Source organism: Oryx dammah, unplaced genomic scaffold (genome assembly GCF_014754425.2).
Source record: "Oryx dammah isolate SB20612 unplaced genomic scaffold, SCBI_Odam_1.1 HiC_scaffold_13, whole genome shotgun sequence".
Taxonomy (NCBI): Eukaryota; Metazoa; Chordata; class Mammalia; order Artiodactyla; family Bovidae; genus Oryx; species Oryx dammah.
This window is the reverse complement of record NW_024070197.1, coordinates 29,220,821-29,237,694: the sequence shown is the minus strand read 5'-3', so window position 1 is coordinate 29,237,694 and position 16,874 is coordinate 29,220,821. Positions and strand designations below refer to the sequence as shown.

The following is a 16,874-nucleotide window of genomic DNA, read 5'->3' as shown; positions in this document are numbered from 1 at the left end:
CTAAATATGTGAAGGGATGAAGGAATTCTAGTAGAGATGTGGAAAAAAATTTTTAATTGAAAGGATAATAAGGACAAAGATACAAGAAAACTACAAGAACAATATCCCTAAAATATATAAGACAAAAATCCTCAACAAAAAACTAGCAAACCGAATCCAACAACACGTTAAAAGGATTATACAGAGATTTTCCTGGTGGTGCAGTGGTTAAGAAACCTTGTAATGTAGGGGAGTGTTTTTGATCCCTGGCCAGAGAACAGAGATCCCACATACCACGGGGGGAGTATACCTGCAAGCCACCACTAAGACCCAATGCAGCCAAATAAATAAATATTTTTTTATAAAGGATTATACAGCATGACCAAGTAGGATTTAACTCAAGAATGCAGAAGGTGATTCAACATATGAAAATCAGTTGTTACAATCATATTAATAGAATGAAGGCATAAAAAACCACATGATCATCTCAGTTGACACAGAAAAGGCATTTGATAAAATTTAACAGCTTTCATTAAAAAAACAAAAACACCCAAGCAAACTAGGAAAAGTGGGGAAGTCCTTAACATGATCAAGGTCATTTATGAAAAGCCCACAGCTGACATCATCCTGGTAAAAGACTGCCAGCTTTTCCCCTAAGATCAGGAGCAAGACAAGGTTGCTTGCTTTTGTCACTGCTAATGCAGCATTTGTGCCGGAAGTTCTAGCCAGAGTTATTAGGCAAGAAAAAGAAATAAAAGACATCCAGCTTGGAGAGGAAGAGGTAAAATTTTCTCTGTTAACAGATGACATGCTCATCTACTTTAAGAATCCTGAATAATCCCCAAGAAAGCTGCTAGAGCTAATAAATTAGTTCAGGGAAGTTTCTGGGCAGGAGATCAACGCATACTTAAGCAGCTGTGTTTCTGTGTATTTCTATGTGAAAGTTGCTCAGTCGTATCTGACTCTTGGCAACCCCATGGACTATTTTCAGTCCATGGAATTCTTCAGGCCAGAATACTGGGATGGGTAGCTAGTTCCCTTCTCCAGGGGATCTTCCCAACTCAGGGATCGAACCCAGGTCCCCACATTGCAGGCAGATTCTTTACTATCTAAGCCACCAGGGAAGCACGTATAGGTGATAGACAACCCAAAGAGGACATTAAGGAAGCAGTTTCACTTACAATAGCATCTAAAAGAAATAGTTAGGATTTAACCAAGGAGAAATATATAAGACTTGTATGCTGAAAATTATAAAATGTTGCTGAAAGAAAACTAAATGGAAATATATAAAGTAATTTAAAATATATATATAAAGTAAAAATAGGGACTTTCCTGGCAATTGAGTGGTTAAGACTTTGTTTTCCAGTGCAGAGGGTGCAAGTTCAGTCCCTGGTTGAGGAGCTAAGATCCCATGTATCTCCAGGCCAAAAAAAACAAAACATAAGATAGAAAGCAATATTACAACACATTCAGTAAAGACTTAAAAAAATGGTCTACTTAAATAATATTGTTTAAAAAATATAAAGTAAAAATAAAATCTAAGTATACTTGGAACAAAAATAGACATCCCATTTTCATGGGAAGGAGACTTAATTAAGATATCAGTGCTCCCCAAAGAAATCTACAGATTTAATGCAGTACTTAACCAGATTCCAACAGTCCTTTTTGCAGAATGGAAAAGCATATTCTCAAATTCATATCGAATTGCAAGGGGCCTCAAGTAGCTGAAACAATCCTGAAAAAGAAGAATAAAGTTGGAGGATTTCCTCTCCCTGACTTGTAACATACTACAAAACTACAGTATTTTAAGCAGTATGGTGCTGGCATAAAGACCAATGAAGTAGAATAGAAAGCCCAGAAATAAGTTCTAACATATATGATGAATTAATTTTTGGTGGGGTTCCAAGACCATTCAGTGGGAGAAATGAGTCTTTTCAACAGATGGCGCTGGAAAAATTAGATATCCACAAGCAAGACAATGTAGTTGAATCCTTGCCTTATATGATATACAAAAATTAACTCAGTGGATCAGAGACCTAATGTAAGACCTAAAACTATAAAATCTTGGAAGAAAACTTGAGGAAAATCTTCTCAACATTGGACTTGGTAGTGGTTTCTTAAGTATGATAGCTAAAGCACAAGCAACAAAAGAAACAAATTAGACTCCATCAAAATTAAAAAGGATCTTTCCAGGTGGTGCAGTTGGTTAAAAATCCACCTGCCAATGCAGGAGACACGAGACGTGGGTTCAATCCGTGGATCAGGAAGATCCCCTGGAGTAGGAAATGGTAACCCTGTCTAGTATTCTTGCCTGGGAAAATCAGGGGCAGAGGAGCCTGGTGGGCTACAGTCCAGGTGTGCAGAGTTGGACATGGCTGAGCATGCACAAAGGCAAAAGGCAAAATTTAAAAAACTTCTGTGTGTCAAAGGACACAATCAAGAAAGTGAAAAAAATAACCTGCAGAATGGGAGATAGTATTTGTAGATCACATATCTGCAAGGGATTAATATTCAGATTATGTGAAGAACTCATACAACTTTGATGAAAAACATCAAATCAAATATAAATGCACACCCATATGTACTCCCAACAAATGTTGAATTTTTTTGTTTAAGCAGGCACTTAACTTGGTTGGAGTCAACCTGTAAAACCTGTCTCCCTGTGCTTGGTGGTAGCTCATTATCTCATTTCAGTTATTTTAGCCTTAGGCTGCTTGAGTCTGTCCTGTTATGGATGGTTTACAGGTCAGTCAAAGAACTGGGCGGACTGTGTGTGTGTGTGTGTGTATATATATATATATATATATATATATAACTTGGAGCACCCTCTCTGTGGCTCTCTTTTCTGGGATTTGCCTCTACTTTCCAGAGGTTATGACAGGCTCTGTCCTTGTTTCTTCAAGCCCTTCAGACTGTAGATTTCTTTGGTAGTTTCAGCCACACTGTTAAAGCATGGACTGTGGCTTTCCCTCAGATTAAAGCCTTAAAAACAGGAAACACACCTTCCCTTATTTTCTTTTTACATGTGCCCGTTTGTTTCTAGTATCTCTTTACTTTGATACTTCTCTTCCTTTCAAAGTCATTCTTTATATTTGTTGCAGTGTATAGTTGCTTTGGGGCTTCCCTGGTGGCTCAGAAGGTAAAGAATCTGCCTGCAATGTGGGAGACCTGGGTTCGACCCCTGGGTTGGGAAGATCCCCTAGAGGAGAGCATGGCAATCCTCTCCAGTATTCTTGCCTGGAGAATCCTCATGGACAGAGGTGCCTGGTGGGCTACAGTCCGTGGGGTTGCAAAGAGTCAGGCACGACTGAGTGACTCAGCACAGCATAGCACACATAGTTGCTGTCTGCACAACGGCGGGTCCAATGGGTGCTACTCAGCCATCAGACTGAACACAGGAGTCACCCTAAGTGCTTTAGGCTCTGTTTCTTTTAACTGCCTCTTTTCTTGTGGTCACGATTTTTACCTCCAGTACCTCCTGGCCATCACCCTTCTTCGTACCTCCTAGCCAGCACCCTTCTTCGTCCTTTGTAGCTATTTTAACCCAGGCAATAGCCGAAGAGTACCAAAGAAAGTCAAGTAGCCTAGCTTTTAAAGTCAGTTGAAATTCTAAGTTGGAAACATGGAAAAGGACTTTTCAGGTCATTTCTACTAAAAGTGTCTCTGATTTTAATAGCCTGATAGGGGACCTTCCCACATACGCTGATGTTTAAGCCCGATCTGGATGGTTAATGTTGCCTAGAGCACAGAATCAACATTTCTTTTTTTTTTTTTTTTTTCAACATTTCTTTTATATTCTACATAGCACTTTATCAAGGCTTTTCAGAATTTAGGTTGATGTAACTTTTAATCCCCTGAAACCCCCTCATCCCTTTGTAATATATTCCAGCATTTTATAACTCTTAAAATATTTCTGTAGTTTAGAGGGTTGTTCACCTATTGTTTTGACTGTTGAGATAACATTTTATGTATCAATAGTATATGATACAAATACAAGACTTATTGTTGTAAACTTACTGTAAAATGCATGGATAATAAGTTGTTATTTTTCTGTGTTTGCTCTTCCAAATTAGCTCCTGGGCTACAGTGAAAAGCCAATAAATCTACAGATGTTTATTGGAACAGCAGACGACCGATATTTACGGCCTCATGCATTTTACCAGGTGCATCGAATCACTGGGAAGACAGTTGCTACTGCAAGCCAAGAGATAATAATTGCCAGCACAAAGGTTCTGGAAATTCCACTTCTTCCTGAAAACAATATGTCAGCCAGGTATCTTGAAACATCCTGAAATGGACTGTTTTTTCTTTTCCTGAAATAATTTTCAGAAGAAAATATATTTATTTTTATATTTATAGCACAAAAATAAAATAGTCACTATTCTGAATTAACTGAATAACATTTTATAGAGTATATTTGCTAAGGTTGGTATCATATTTCCATAAAGAAAATTCAATTCAGCAAAAGTTTATGACCATATATTTACCAGCCAAGCATCATGCTAGTTGATACAGACACAAATATGTGAACTTTTTTCAGTAGCCCACAGTCTAGTCATTTCAGTCGCTCAGGCGTGTCCGACTCTTTGCAACCCCATGAACCACGGCACACCAGGCCTCCCTGTCCATCACCAACTGCAGGAGTCTACCCAAACCCATGTCCGTTGAGTTGGTGATGCCATCCAACCATCTCATCCCCTGTCGTCCCCTTCTCCTCCTGCCCTCAAACCCTCCCAGCATCAGGGTCTTTTCAAATGAATCAGCTCTTCACATCAGGTGGCCAAAGTATTGCAGTTTCAGCTTCAACATCAGTCCTTCCAATGAACACCCAGGACTGATCTCCTTAAGGATGGACTGGTTGGATCTCCTTGCAGTCCAAAGGACTTTCAAGAGTCTTCAACACCACAGTTCAAAAACATCAATTCTTCGGCGCTCAGCTTTCTTTATAGTCCAACTCTCACATCCATACCTGACTAACAGAAAAACCATAGTCTTGACTAGATGGACCTTTGTTGGCAAAGTAATGTCTCTGCTTTTGAATATGCTATCTAGGTTGGTCATAACTTTCCTTCCAAGTGTCTTTTAATTTCATAGCTGCTGCTGCTAAGTTGCTTCAGTCGTGTCCAACCCTGTGTGACCCTATAGATGGCAGCCCACCAGGCTCCCCAATCCCTGGGATTCTCTAGGCAAGAATACTGGAGTGGGTTGCCATTTCCTTCTCCAATGCATGAAAGTGAAAAGTCAAAGTGAAGTCGCTCAGTCGTTTCCGACTCTTCGCGACCCCATGGACTGCAGCCTACCAGGCTCGTCCGTCCATGGGATTTTCCAGGCAAGAGTACTGGAGTGGGGTGCCGGCAATAAATAATTGCAGTACAATTGTGATTGATAAATTTCCTTAAAAAAAAACTTCTGACTGCTTTCAGATGTCCCATTTTATCCATATCCAAATAAAATGAGATTTTGCCAAATTGTGAATGAGAATGCAATAGAGTTTTGTTCAAGTGGATTAGCTAGGAATGTATAGTACCTGTAATAGAAACCTGAAGTGCAGTGGCTTAAACAGCGAGAGGTTTAATTTTTCTTTCTGCAAAAGAAATATACAGACAGGCGTTTTAGGGCTGGCATAGTGGCTCCATAAGTCATTGGGGCCCCAAGCTCCTTCTGTTTTTTCTTTGCTATTTTTAGGGTGTAGTTTTCATCCTCAAGATTATCTCATGATCCACAGTGGCGGCTAGAGCTCTTACCATCATAACTGTAATCCTAGAAGGAATAGGAAGAAGGGGTAGGAGGAAGGGTGGGAGAGAATTTTCATCTGAGTCAGGCCTCTTTAAAGAGCTTTTCCCAGAAACTTACCCAACACTTTTATTGCATCTCATTGATCATCCTTGTATATAGGGAAGACCTGGATATGTTTTGTTTTGTTTTAACCTGAGTACATTGCCACCCCTAAAAAGATAGGGGTCTGCTACTAAGAAAAACAGAAAAAGGATATTTAGTAGGCAACTATTACTTTGCCACAACCAGGTATGTGAAACTTACAGTGACTTTTTTAGAGAAATTGTTTCAAACTATAATATACGTCTTTCTTAAGATGCCATTGATATCTGTCCCAGGCTATTGGAAGAATAGTCCTATTAAAATCAGATTTCAGTCTCAGGCTCTCCTCTTTTAAATTTATATTTTTATTTAATTGAATATACCCCTGAAGACATGGTAATTTATGATATAACTGTACAATTATAAAATAATTGCTTTTTATCTAATTTCTAGCAGGAAAGACAAATTAATATAGATTTAAATAAAACCTTATCTTTGCCTGCTTTGTTCAAGTTAATAGTACTTGAGAACTCAGTCCTACTAAGTCACTACATAGGTAAAATAAGAGTTTTTTCATGGCTGGGGCACTGTTAGCTGATAGTTTCTACTCTTATATTTTTGTGTTCTGCGGTATAGAAAAAGAACTTTGTATTCTCAGCTGATCCTTATTCAGGTACATGAGCAAAACTCTTTTTGTTGACTCTGTTTCCAGGCATCCTATTTGACCCATTTTCAAATAAGGTGAGGTGGCCAGCCTCTAATGAGAATGCAAGAAGGCTTCCTCCCTTCCTCCCTTTTACTCTTGGATCTTACTTAAAAATTTTTTTTTAGCTGCACCACGAGACTTACGGGATCTTAGTTCCCCAACCAGGGATCAAACCCAGGTCCTTGGCAGTGGAAGCACAGAATTCTAACCACAGGATGACCAGGGAATTCCCTAGGATCTTTTTCATTTAGCATCAAAAACACATGAAAATACTATTATTCAGATGCAGAGGGGAATTTGAAAATCAACTTTGAACTATCTTTTTCTAAGAATTCATAAAATTGCTTCTTAGGTGACAGTTTGCAGGCCATGTTTCCATTCATTCCTCTGGATATTTTAAGCAGTAGACTTTACCAGACAAGGAGAGACCTACAAAAACTTCATCATCGTTATTTTTTGCCTCAGCTTCCTGAAAGTTCATGATCAAGCTCAATTATAGTAATTATAGTAATTCACATCACATTAGATTTGGGATATATTTATTTCCTGTTTCTTCTATTTAAATTTTTTTTCTATTTCTTCTTGACGTTATTTGTGTTTATGTTGTAAAATGCCTCAAATCATTTTTAAAAATAATGTATAAATCAGTAAATTAAAGAAAACAGAGTACATGAGTTTCTAAGACAGATTTTCAAGAATTTAAGAAAGCCTTATGTACCAAGTAATGTGAAATTATCAGAACTGTAGGATCCAAACATGAAATAGAAGTGGTAGTCAAGATTCTTGTTCCCTTCCCCAACCATAGGTGACAGACACTACCTGCCTGGAATAGATCAGAAAGAACAAATTCAGACTTAAATTGAAGAAAGTAGGGAAAACCACTAAGCCATTCAGGTATGACCTAAATCAGATCCCTTATGATTATACAGTGGAAGTGACAAATAGATTCAAGGGATTAGATCTGGTAGAGAGTGCCTGAAGAACTATGGACAGAGGTTCATGTCATTGTATAGGAGCAGTGATCAAAACCATCCCCAAGAAAAAGAAAAGCACAAAGGCAAAATGGTTGTCTGAGGAGGCCTTACAGATAGTTGAGAAAAGAAGAGAAGTGAAAGGCAAAGGTGAATAGGAAAGGTATACCCATCTGAATCCAGAGTTCCAAAGAATAGCAAGGAAAAATAAGAAAGCTCTCCTAAGTGAACAATGCAAGAAATAGAGGAAAACAGTAGAATGGGAAAGGCTAGAGATCTCTTCAAGAAAATTAGCGATACCAAGGGACCATTTCATGCAAAGATGGGAACAATAAAGGACAGAAACAGTATGGACCTAACAGAAGCAGAGGATATTAAGAAGAAATGGCAAGAATACACAGAAGAACTATACACAAAAGATCTTAATGACCCGTGGTGTGATAACTTATCTAGAGCCAGACATCCTGCGATGCAAAGTCAAGTGGGCCTTAGGAAGCATCATTATGAACAAAGCTAGTGGAATCAAAGCCTTTGACTGTGTGGGTCACAACAAACTGTGAAACATTCTTAAAGAGATGGGAATACCAGACTACCTTACCTGCCTCCTGGGAAACCTGTATGTAGGTCAAGAAGCAACAATTAGAACAGGACATGGAACAACAGACTGGTTCCAAATTGGGAAAGGAGTGTGTCAAGGCTGTATATTGTCACTCTGCTTATTTAAGTTATATGCAGAGTGTATCATGCAAAATGCAGGGCTGGATGAAGCACAGGCTGGAATCAAGATTGCTGGGAGAAATATCAAAACCACATACACAGATGAAACACCACCCTTATGTCAGAAAGCAAAGAGAAACTGAGGAACCTCTTGATGAAAGTGAAAGAGGAGAGTGAAAAAGTTAGCTTAAAATTCAACATTAAAAAATGGAGATCATGGCGTCCAGTCCTATCACTTCATGGCAAATAGATGGGGAAATAATGGAAACAGTGACAGACTTTCTTTTCTTGGGCTCCAGTATCACTGCAGATGGTAACTGCAGCCATGAAGTTAAAACACCCTTGCTCCTTGGAAGAAAAGCTGTAACAAACCTAGACAGCATATTGAAAAGCAGAGACGTTATTTTGCCAACAAAGGTCCATCTAGTCAAAGCTGTGGTTTTTCCAGTAGTCATGTGTGGATGTGAGAGTTGGACCATAAAGAAGGCTGAGTGCCAAAGAATTGATGCTTTTGAGCTGTGGTGTTGGAGAAGACTCTTGAGAGTCCCTTGGACAGCAAGGAGATCAAACCAGTCCATTCTAAAGGAGATCAGTCTTGAATATTCATTAGAAGGACTAATGCTGAAGTTCCAGTACTTTGGCTGTCTGATGCGAAGAGCCAACTTATTAGAAAAGACCTTAATTCTGGGAAAGATTGAAGGCAGGAGGAGAAGGGGACGACAGAGGATGAGATGGTTGGATGGCATCACCAACTCAATGGACATGAGTTTGAGCAAGCTCTGGGAGATGGTGAAGGACAGGGAAGCCTAGCGTCCTGCAATCCATGGTGTCACAGAGTTTGACACCACTGTGCGACTGAACAACAACTTCCACTGCAGGGTGTGCCAGTTTTATCCCTAGTCAGGGATCTAGTATCCTGTGTGATGGGGCCAAAAGAAAGAAAAAGCTCTACTGTTCTCTCAAAGCAGTAGCGTGGGGGAAGATTGGGAAATAGCCCCTTTGTTCTGCCTGCTTTCCCATAAATTTGGTCATTTCAAACCTAATCTGTCTTGTATGGGTAATATCCTTTAATTAAGACTGATATTCAACCCATAAACCATAGAACCACTCAACAAGATGCTTTAAATATAGTATGCTATTATTCATTGCCTTACCCTACTCATAACTCCTCCTTGATTTAGAACTTGATGAATATGGATGTGGCAGTGTTATATTCTGATTTAGAATATAATTGTGTTGTAAGCAGAAATTAATAGTCACTTTCATTCCTATAAATTTAGATTTTGTTGGTTTGGTTGCTTTTTTCTTTTTTTGCATTGCTTAGTCAGAGTTTAAGATGGTCATTTCTGATACTCCACATCATCTGCTAGAAACTTAGCTGTCTGCTAAAATACCTTCCCTTGAAACTCAATAAAAATGGATTATCTCTGGTATTTCCCACCAAATACTCATTTGGCATATTAGCATGAATACTACCTTGATAAAATTTGATCAGTACTGTTTTGAGCTAAGGTACAGTTTTTTAATATTAGCTAAATACAGTTTATTTATAAATAAAAATGTTTATTTTCAAAAATATTACTTTTTTAGAAATTTCTTTGCCTTTCTGAAGGTGAAAATATATTTTTCAGATTCTTCTTGAGCTTTACTGGTTCAAGCCTGATGAGTTGTTTTTATTAATAAACATGTATAAAAGTTAATATATTATTGATGACTTATTTGTGGTCCTATAAATTAATCTTTTCTGGGCTAAGTTATATGTATAGAATTAGAGCCTTTCACTTTATATTTCACTTACCTAGTTCTATAACAAACCACCTCAAAATTTAGTGGCTTAAAGTAGTAACTGTTTATTATTTTTCAAGATTCTTTTCATTGGCTGGACTCAGCTGGTCCATTCATGTGGTGGTAGCTGGAATCACTTGTGTACCTGATTTCAGCTTGGAGCTCAGCTGGAGTAATACAGAGTAGTTGAGGATTATCTGGGCTTTTCTCTCCAGCATACTAGTTGGACTTCTTCATTGTGGCTCAGGGCTCCAAAAGAACAAAAGTGGAAGCTCCAGAGCTTCTTCAGGGCTAGACTTGTAACTTACAAAGCATCACTTGGCCACATTCTGTTTGTCAAAGGAAATCATAAGGCCCACTATCAAGGAGAGGGGACATCGTTACTCTACCTCTTAATGGGAAGAGTGGTGAATACAGGCATGGGGAGGAATTATTGACAGCCCTCGTTACAGCCAGTTGCTACACTTAGTATTATTTGTCATCCAAAACATTTTTAATCTTATTTTAATTTAAATACCAGAAAATAGCAGTCATATCTTTCTTTTTTGATCTGATTTTAGGTTGTGATAGTTGTGCCTGGCAAGTTAACAGTAACTGTTTAGCTGAGTTTTTTGGAAGCACTAATTTCAGTAAGCCAATAATACTTGTATATTTTTTTCTGCTAGTATTGACTGTGCCGGTATTTTGAAACTCCGAAATTCAGATATAGAACTTCGAAAAGGAGAAACTGATATTGGCAGAAAGAATACTAGAGTTCGACTTGTGTTTCGTGTACACATCCCACAGCCCAATGGAAAAGTCCTTTCTCTGCAAACAGCTTCTATACCTGTTGAATGCTGTAAGTCAGCTTGTGATGCTGTTTTTTAAATTTTGTTTATAAAAGGTCATTTTCTGTTTTATTTATTATGTTGAGATCAAAAGTAAACTGAAATCCAGGGTCTGGATAGCTGCTGTGATTTTGTTATATAGAAATAAACTACATGTACAGTGGGAGTAAGTACTGATCTTGGAGTTAGGAAATGGCTTTGCATTGTAATCTGACCCTAGGTAGCCTGTGTGGCTATAGACATTATTCTCTTGACTACAGTTTTCTTACCTGTAAATGAGGAAGGGGGCTTGATGACACCTGAGGACCAAATCATGAAGCTATGAGCCTGACACTAAGTGTCACTATTACTTGGTCACCTTTGTTTTATTAAAATGGTGGAAGATGCCTATCTTTACGAGCTGACACTTCACCTATGGACTCACAGGCTTTTGGCTTTTAATCGTAAATTTATTTACACCAGCTTGAGAAAGTGAATATCATTTACCCAGATTTTCAAGGCCAAGAAATTGAAAAAGGCCCTAGAACCCGATATCTACTCAAGCTGTGGATTGAGAACTGTGGACCTTAGGCAGGTTAGCTGTTAGTACTGAAATACTGAGATTGTGGTTTAGATCCTTTAGGGCATAATTTTTGTATTAACTTTTAATAGATAATACAGGTATATGGTACAGAATTTAAAATGAATAAAAGTATAGAGTGCATTTGCCCTCTGTGGTGGCCCACGCTATCTGTGGAGTGTGCGTCTCTCTGAATCTGAATGAATCCACTTCTTACCTAAAAAAAAAGTATAGAATAAAAAGTAAATTTTGAAGTCAGCTAATTCCTCTTCTTAGAAACAGCTTTTGTTGCCACAGTTTTTGTTACTCTGCCAGACAAGTGCCCATTTAAGTATATATTTCTCTAATTTTTAGCAACATAATTTAAATAATTTTAAGTTCATAGAGTAGCTTGAGTTTTTGAGATGAATTTATGCTAAAATTATTTTGTTTTCTCTTTTAGTTTATTAACTTAATGTGTGCCTGTTGAGAATATAGGAAACACAGAATGGTATAAAGAGTAGCATTAAAATCTTTTGTAATGTCACTTCTCTGAGATAGTCACTATTAATCATTTTGTGGGTTTTTTTGGGTCTGTGTGTGCGCACACACACACACACAGAGTATTTGGTATTTTCACTTATAATGGGCATTTTTTCATATCGTTAAATATTATTCAAAATACTTTTAGCACACGCCTAATGTTTTATTATGGCTATACCATTTGCTGAATACAGTTTGATGTGTTCAGCAAATGTACTTGTGATGGTTAGTTTCCACTATAAATAATTAGTCTTACTCCCTAGGATGGTCAGTGCTTGTTTTTATGCTCTTTCTCTCTTGGGCCATTTAGAACATAAATAGGGACATAAATGTTTTCTGAGATCTAGGTTGGTACTTGGTACTCTCCAAGTTGTAGCTCATCCTAACCAGACCCATCCCCTATGACACATTCTCTTTGAACGGGACCAGGATCCCAGTTCATATACCTTTTGTGGCTTGGTATGAAATACTTGGAAGAGACATAGTGAACTGGGACTGCATGCATCATAAAGGCAGTCAAATTGTTTAAATTTCTGTAAAATGTTGTTTTGGCCAAACAAAACACAGCTGACCCTCAAAGCCACCAATTTTCCACCCAAGTAGTAGGACTAAAAGTAGACCTGTTTCCAAAACATGAAGAAGAAAGTATAGTCCACACTTTCTTTTAATCCAGAAAGAAACGTAGTTATTGAGGCCTTTGACGGGAATAAACCCTTAGAGAACCTAAGCAGTCAAAAGAAGTATAGCTTGAAACTCAAGCATTTTTTAAAAAAAGAAAAGAAAGGCTAGAAATAGGATCTCCAGAAAATACAACAATTGAAATCAGTTGATATCAGAAAACGATGGCACCAAGGACTTACAGGCTTTAAGATAAATTGTGTTCACATATCCTGGGAAGGAAGGGTAGAGTGCACTAAGAAATATTGATGTTCATTTTAAAAAATTCTGTATTGAAATGTGTACATGTATACTTTGTTTAGTTATTCAGAAGATCGTCCAAAATGTAATCCTGATGTCTTGATGATCTGGCTATTTTCTTGATGAAAGGTTTACTTGGTGTTTGTCCTTTAGAAACTTGTCTTCTTTTAATTGTGTGTAATATAATTATGCATCTTTGGACTTAGTTTTCTTCTTACATTAAATTTGCCAATTTTAAAAGGCAAATCGTAGGGAAGAAATGTATTAAATTAAAAAGAGAAAAGTGGATGAGGTAAATGTGTTGAAGTCAACATAAGTTGTGGGCATTGATTAATTTCTCTTTATTAGTTTCTCTATAGTCACAGTCTAATGCTAATGTAGAAATCACATGACTAATAAGTATTTTGTTTTCTAAATAGCATAGTTATTTAGTAGATATTGTTACTATTGTCCTGCATTTTATAAAAGCTCAGAATTTTCTTCTTTTATAGCTAGAATTTGTCATTTACATGTGAAAGACTGTAAACTAGTATTTTTCTCCACTCTTAACAAACAGCTCAGCGGTCTGCCCAAGAACTTCCTCATATTGAGAAGTACAGTATCAACAGTTGTTCTGTAAATGGAGGTCATGAAATGATTGTTACGGGATCTAATTTTCTTCCAGAATCCAAAATCATCTTTCTTGAAAAAGGACAAGGTAAATAATACAAGATTTGAGTTGACACAGACATAGAAAACAAACTTACGGTTACCAAAGGGGATAGGAGAGAGAAGGGATAAATTAGGAGTTTGGGATAAGAAGATACAAATTACTCTATATAAAATAGATGAACTGGGCCACTCTCTTAAACCATACACAAAAATGAACTCAAAATAGATTAAAGACTTAAATGTAAAACCTGAAACAGTAAAACTGGAAGAAAACTTAGGTAGTAAGCCATGGCATAGGTCTTGACAGTGGTTTTTTGAATCTGACACCAGAAGTAGCAACAGCAGAAATAAAACGGACTACATCAAACTTAAAAAGCCACACAACAATACAAACTATCCACAAAGTGAGAAAGCAGCCTACTGAATGAGAGAAAACATCTCTGAAGCACATAAAGAGCTCATACTGCTCAACAGTAAAAAATCAGACAATCCCAATTAAGAAATAAGCAGAAGATCCCAGTAGACATTTTTCCAAAGAAGAACATAAGAGAGCTAACAGATACGAAGATTCTTTCTCTACGTTGTTAATCATCAGTGAAATGCAAGTCAAAACCATAGAGAGGGACTTCCCTGGTAGTCCAGTGGCTAAGACCCCATTTTCTCAATGCAGGAGTCTCAGGTTCTTTCCCTGGTCAGGGAACTAGATCCCACATGCCACAGTGAAGACCTGGCAAAGCCAAAAAAAAAAAAGAAAAACACAAAACCATAGATACCACCTCACACCTCTTAGAATGGCTATTAAAAAAAAAAAAAAGCTAGAAAAAACAAGTGCTGGCAAGTCTGTGAACAAAAGGGAATTGTATACTGTTTGTGGGAATGTGAACTGATGCAGTCACTACGGAAAATATTTTGGAGGTTCCTCAAAAAATTTAAAGTAGAATTACCATATGATCTAGCAGTTCCACTTCTGGGTATTTATCTGAAGAAAATAGACATACTATCTCAAAAAAACATACACACTCCCATGTTCATTGCACTGTGTTTACAGTAGCCATATAACAGACTCGGTTATAAGGACCCTGACATCTGTGCTCCTAGTACATCCAGAATGCATCTTTATTAATTATTGTAACCACCACATTTCATTATAGTGAACTGTTTATATTTGCCTTTCATCCACAGACAGGTAGGGTATCCTGTCTCTTACTTCAGCAATCCAAAGTACCTGGCAAGTTGAGACCCAGCAGATGATTGCTGAACTGAGCTGTAATTCTGAGTAGGCATAGCATTTGTGCACAAGGGTAGCTCATACTTAGTTGTTGGAGTAGAAAGTGGTAGTCACAGTCTGGAAGGCATTTCACTGAGTCTTCACAGACCAGATGAAGTCATGCTAGCAGTGAAGATACTTCTTTGGTTTTGTCACTGGGTGAATGCCCATGACATAAAAAGAATGCTTTAGAATAGCTGCACATTAGACTGGAATGTGAGTACTAGTAGCAGATGGGGCGCTTCCCAGGTAAACAAGTCACTTGTGATGAAGAGACACAAAATGTGCTGGCCAGATAATAAAGATCTATGGTGACCCAGATCTGGAAAGCCTAGCAAATTATTCACAAGACCATCTGTTTCTAAGAAGATCTTGACAAGCCAAGCAATCCTAGAAAATGAAGTCTAGTAGGGGGAAACTAACATAGCAAGGGCTGGAGGTTAAAAAAAAAACAAACCAGCTGCATGAGTACACAGTGTGGGAGCTTGAGCTTGGCAGTAGGAAATGGGGCAGACTGAGGGACACTTGCTGGCCACATGCGAAGTGTCAGACACTTTCTTTATAGTGTAGCTGCCTCAGATAACTTATTCACAGAGACATAGCATCTCCATGTAAGACGACAAGAGCCTCAGTCACTCTCTGTCATGTTGAATCATTTCTCACCTGGTCTATTCAGTCCTCAGCCTGATGCATTTGGAGGGAGATGGTCACACTGGAAGATTGCTCAAAGAAGAGTGACCAGGAGGGCTAAAATATCATTTAGGGAATAGATGCGGAACTAGAGGTGCTAGGCAGCAGAAAAGGAGACACAGGAAAACACAGATGCTTTTAAACATATGAAATACTCTCTCACAGAGACACTCAAGATTTTTAGGGGGTGGCTACAAGGAGTAGTGCTTAGGCCAGAGGTTGGGTACTTGAAGGAGACATGTTATCTATCTATCATGAAGACAGAGCAGTTTTCTAGCAGCAGTTATTATCCAAAGATGAAATAGGTTATTTGGTTAGGGAATGAGTTTCTCATTACTTTATGCACACAAGCAGAAAAGTTGGCCACCGCTTTGTAGAGGTGTTCTCAGAAGATTTTCATACATCACTTAGTAGAATAAAGTCTGCAGGCCCTGCAAATTCAGGTAGCCTAAGATCTTTCTTCACATTTTTTCCCCCATAGGTAGACATTTTCATAACAGAAGTCAGTGAGATAAAGATTCCTTTTGCTAATAAACTTGTGATACTAAATAAGTTAGATTTTGTTTGCATGCTTTTTGACGTCCTTTTAACTGTAAATTGTTTCTTTCAATAGATGGACGACCTCAGTGGGAAGTAGAAGGGAAAATAATCAAGGAAAAATGTCAAGGGGTAAGAAGTTTATTTCTTTGAAAATATTTGAGATGCTTAATGTGAAAATTAGATAATGTTGCTTTGTGGTATAGATGAGTGTTTTAGAAGTTTGGACATGAGATAGACTGCTTTCCTGGTACTAAAATAAAGTTTAGGAAAGATAAACTGTTGGTGTCCCCCTTTTTATGTATAGGGAAGGAGAAATTAGAAATGAAAGATTATTAGAAGTTCTTACTGAAGTTATCATTGATTTACTTCTCTGAACTCAGTGAAGAGATCAAATTCAGTGAAGAACTTTAAACAATGGGCAAAAAAAATAGGAGGACAACCCCTCAGGGGTTTTGTATTTAACACACTCTTTCCAACTCTGCCACATTAAGCCTTCCAGGATTCAACACTGAAAGCTGTGATCCCTTCATCCTGGTTGGAATGGAGACAGAATTTTCTCTGGGATAGACAATACCACTTCCCACAGTGCTCTCCAAAGACCTAGAGAAGTTAGATTAAAGATTGTGGTTGACAGGACTAAAAATTTTCTCTATGCGTATGTAAGATTATTCTTGATATAGATACAGATTTTGTGTTTTGCCATTTAGAACATTTTCAATGTAAAATTTAAGATAAAGGAGTTCCCTAGTGGTTAGGATTTGACGCTTTTCCTGCTGTAACCCAGGTTCAATCCCTGGTGAGGGAACTGAGATCCCTCAGGCCAAGCAGTGAGGCGGGAAAAAAAAATGATAAGAAATCTATAACACAGTGTGGGAGCTATTAAACTTTGATTAAAAACTAGAACAAACTTTCACTTAAGATGTAT

General features: G+C 37.8%; 1 protein-coding gene across 2 annotated transcripts in view; it reads left to right on the top strand.

The window, feature by feature from the left end:
- Positions 1-16,874, top strand: part of NFATC3 (nuclear factor of activated T cells 3) — a 94,242-nt gene that overhangs the window by 46,310 nt on the left and 31,058 nt on the right. For both annotated transcript variants that reach the window (XM_040253256.1, XM_040253257.1), the window contains exons 4-7: positions 4,053-4,252; positions 10,641-10,813; positions 13,358-13,498; positions 16,023-16,078. In XM_040253256.1, the coding sequence (XP_040109190.1) occupies positions 4,053-4,252; positions 10,641-10,813; positions 13,358-13,498; positions 16,023-16,078 (570 nt within the window). The remainder of the gene's footprint in view (positions 1-4,052; positions 4,253-10,640; positions 10,814-13,357; positions 13,499-16,022; positions 16,079-16,874) is intronic.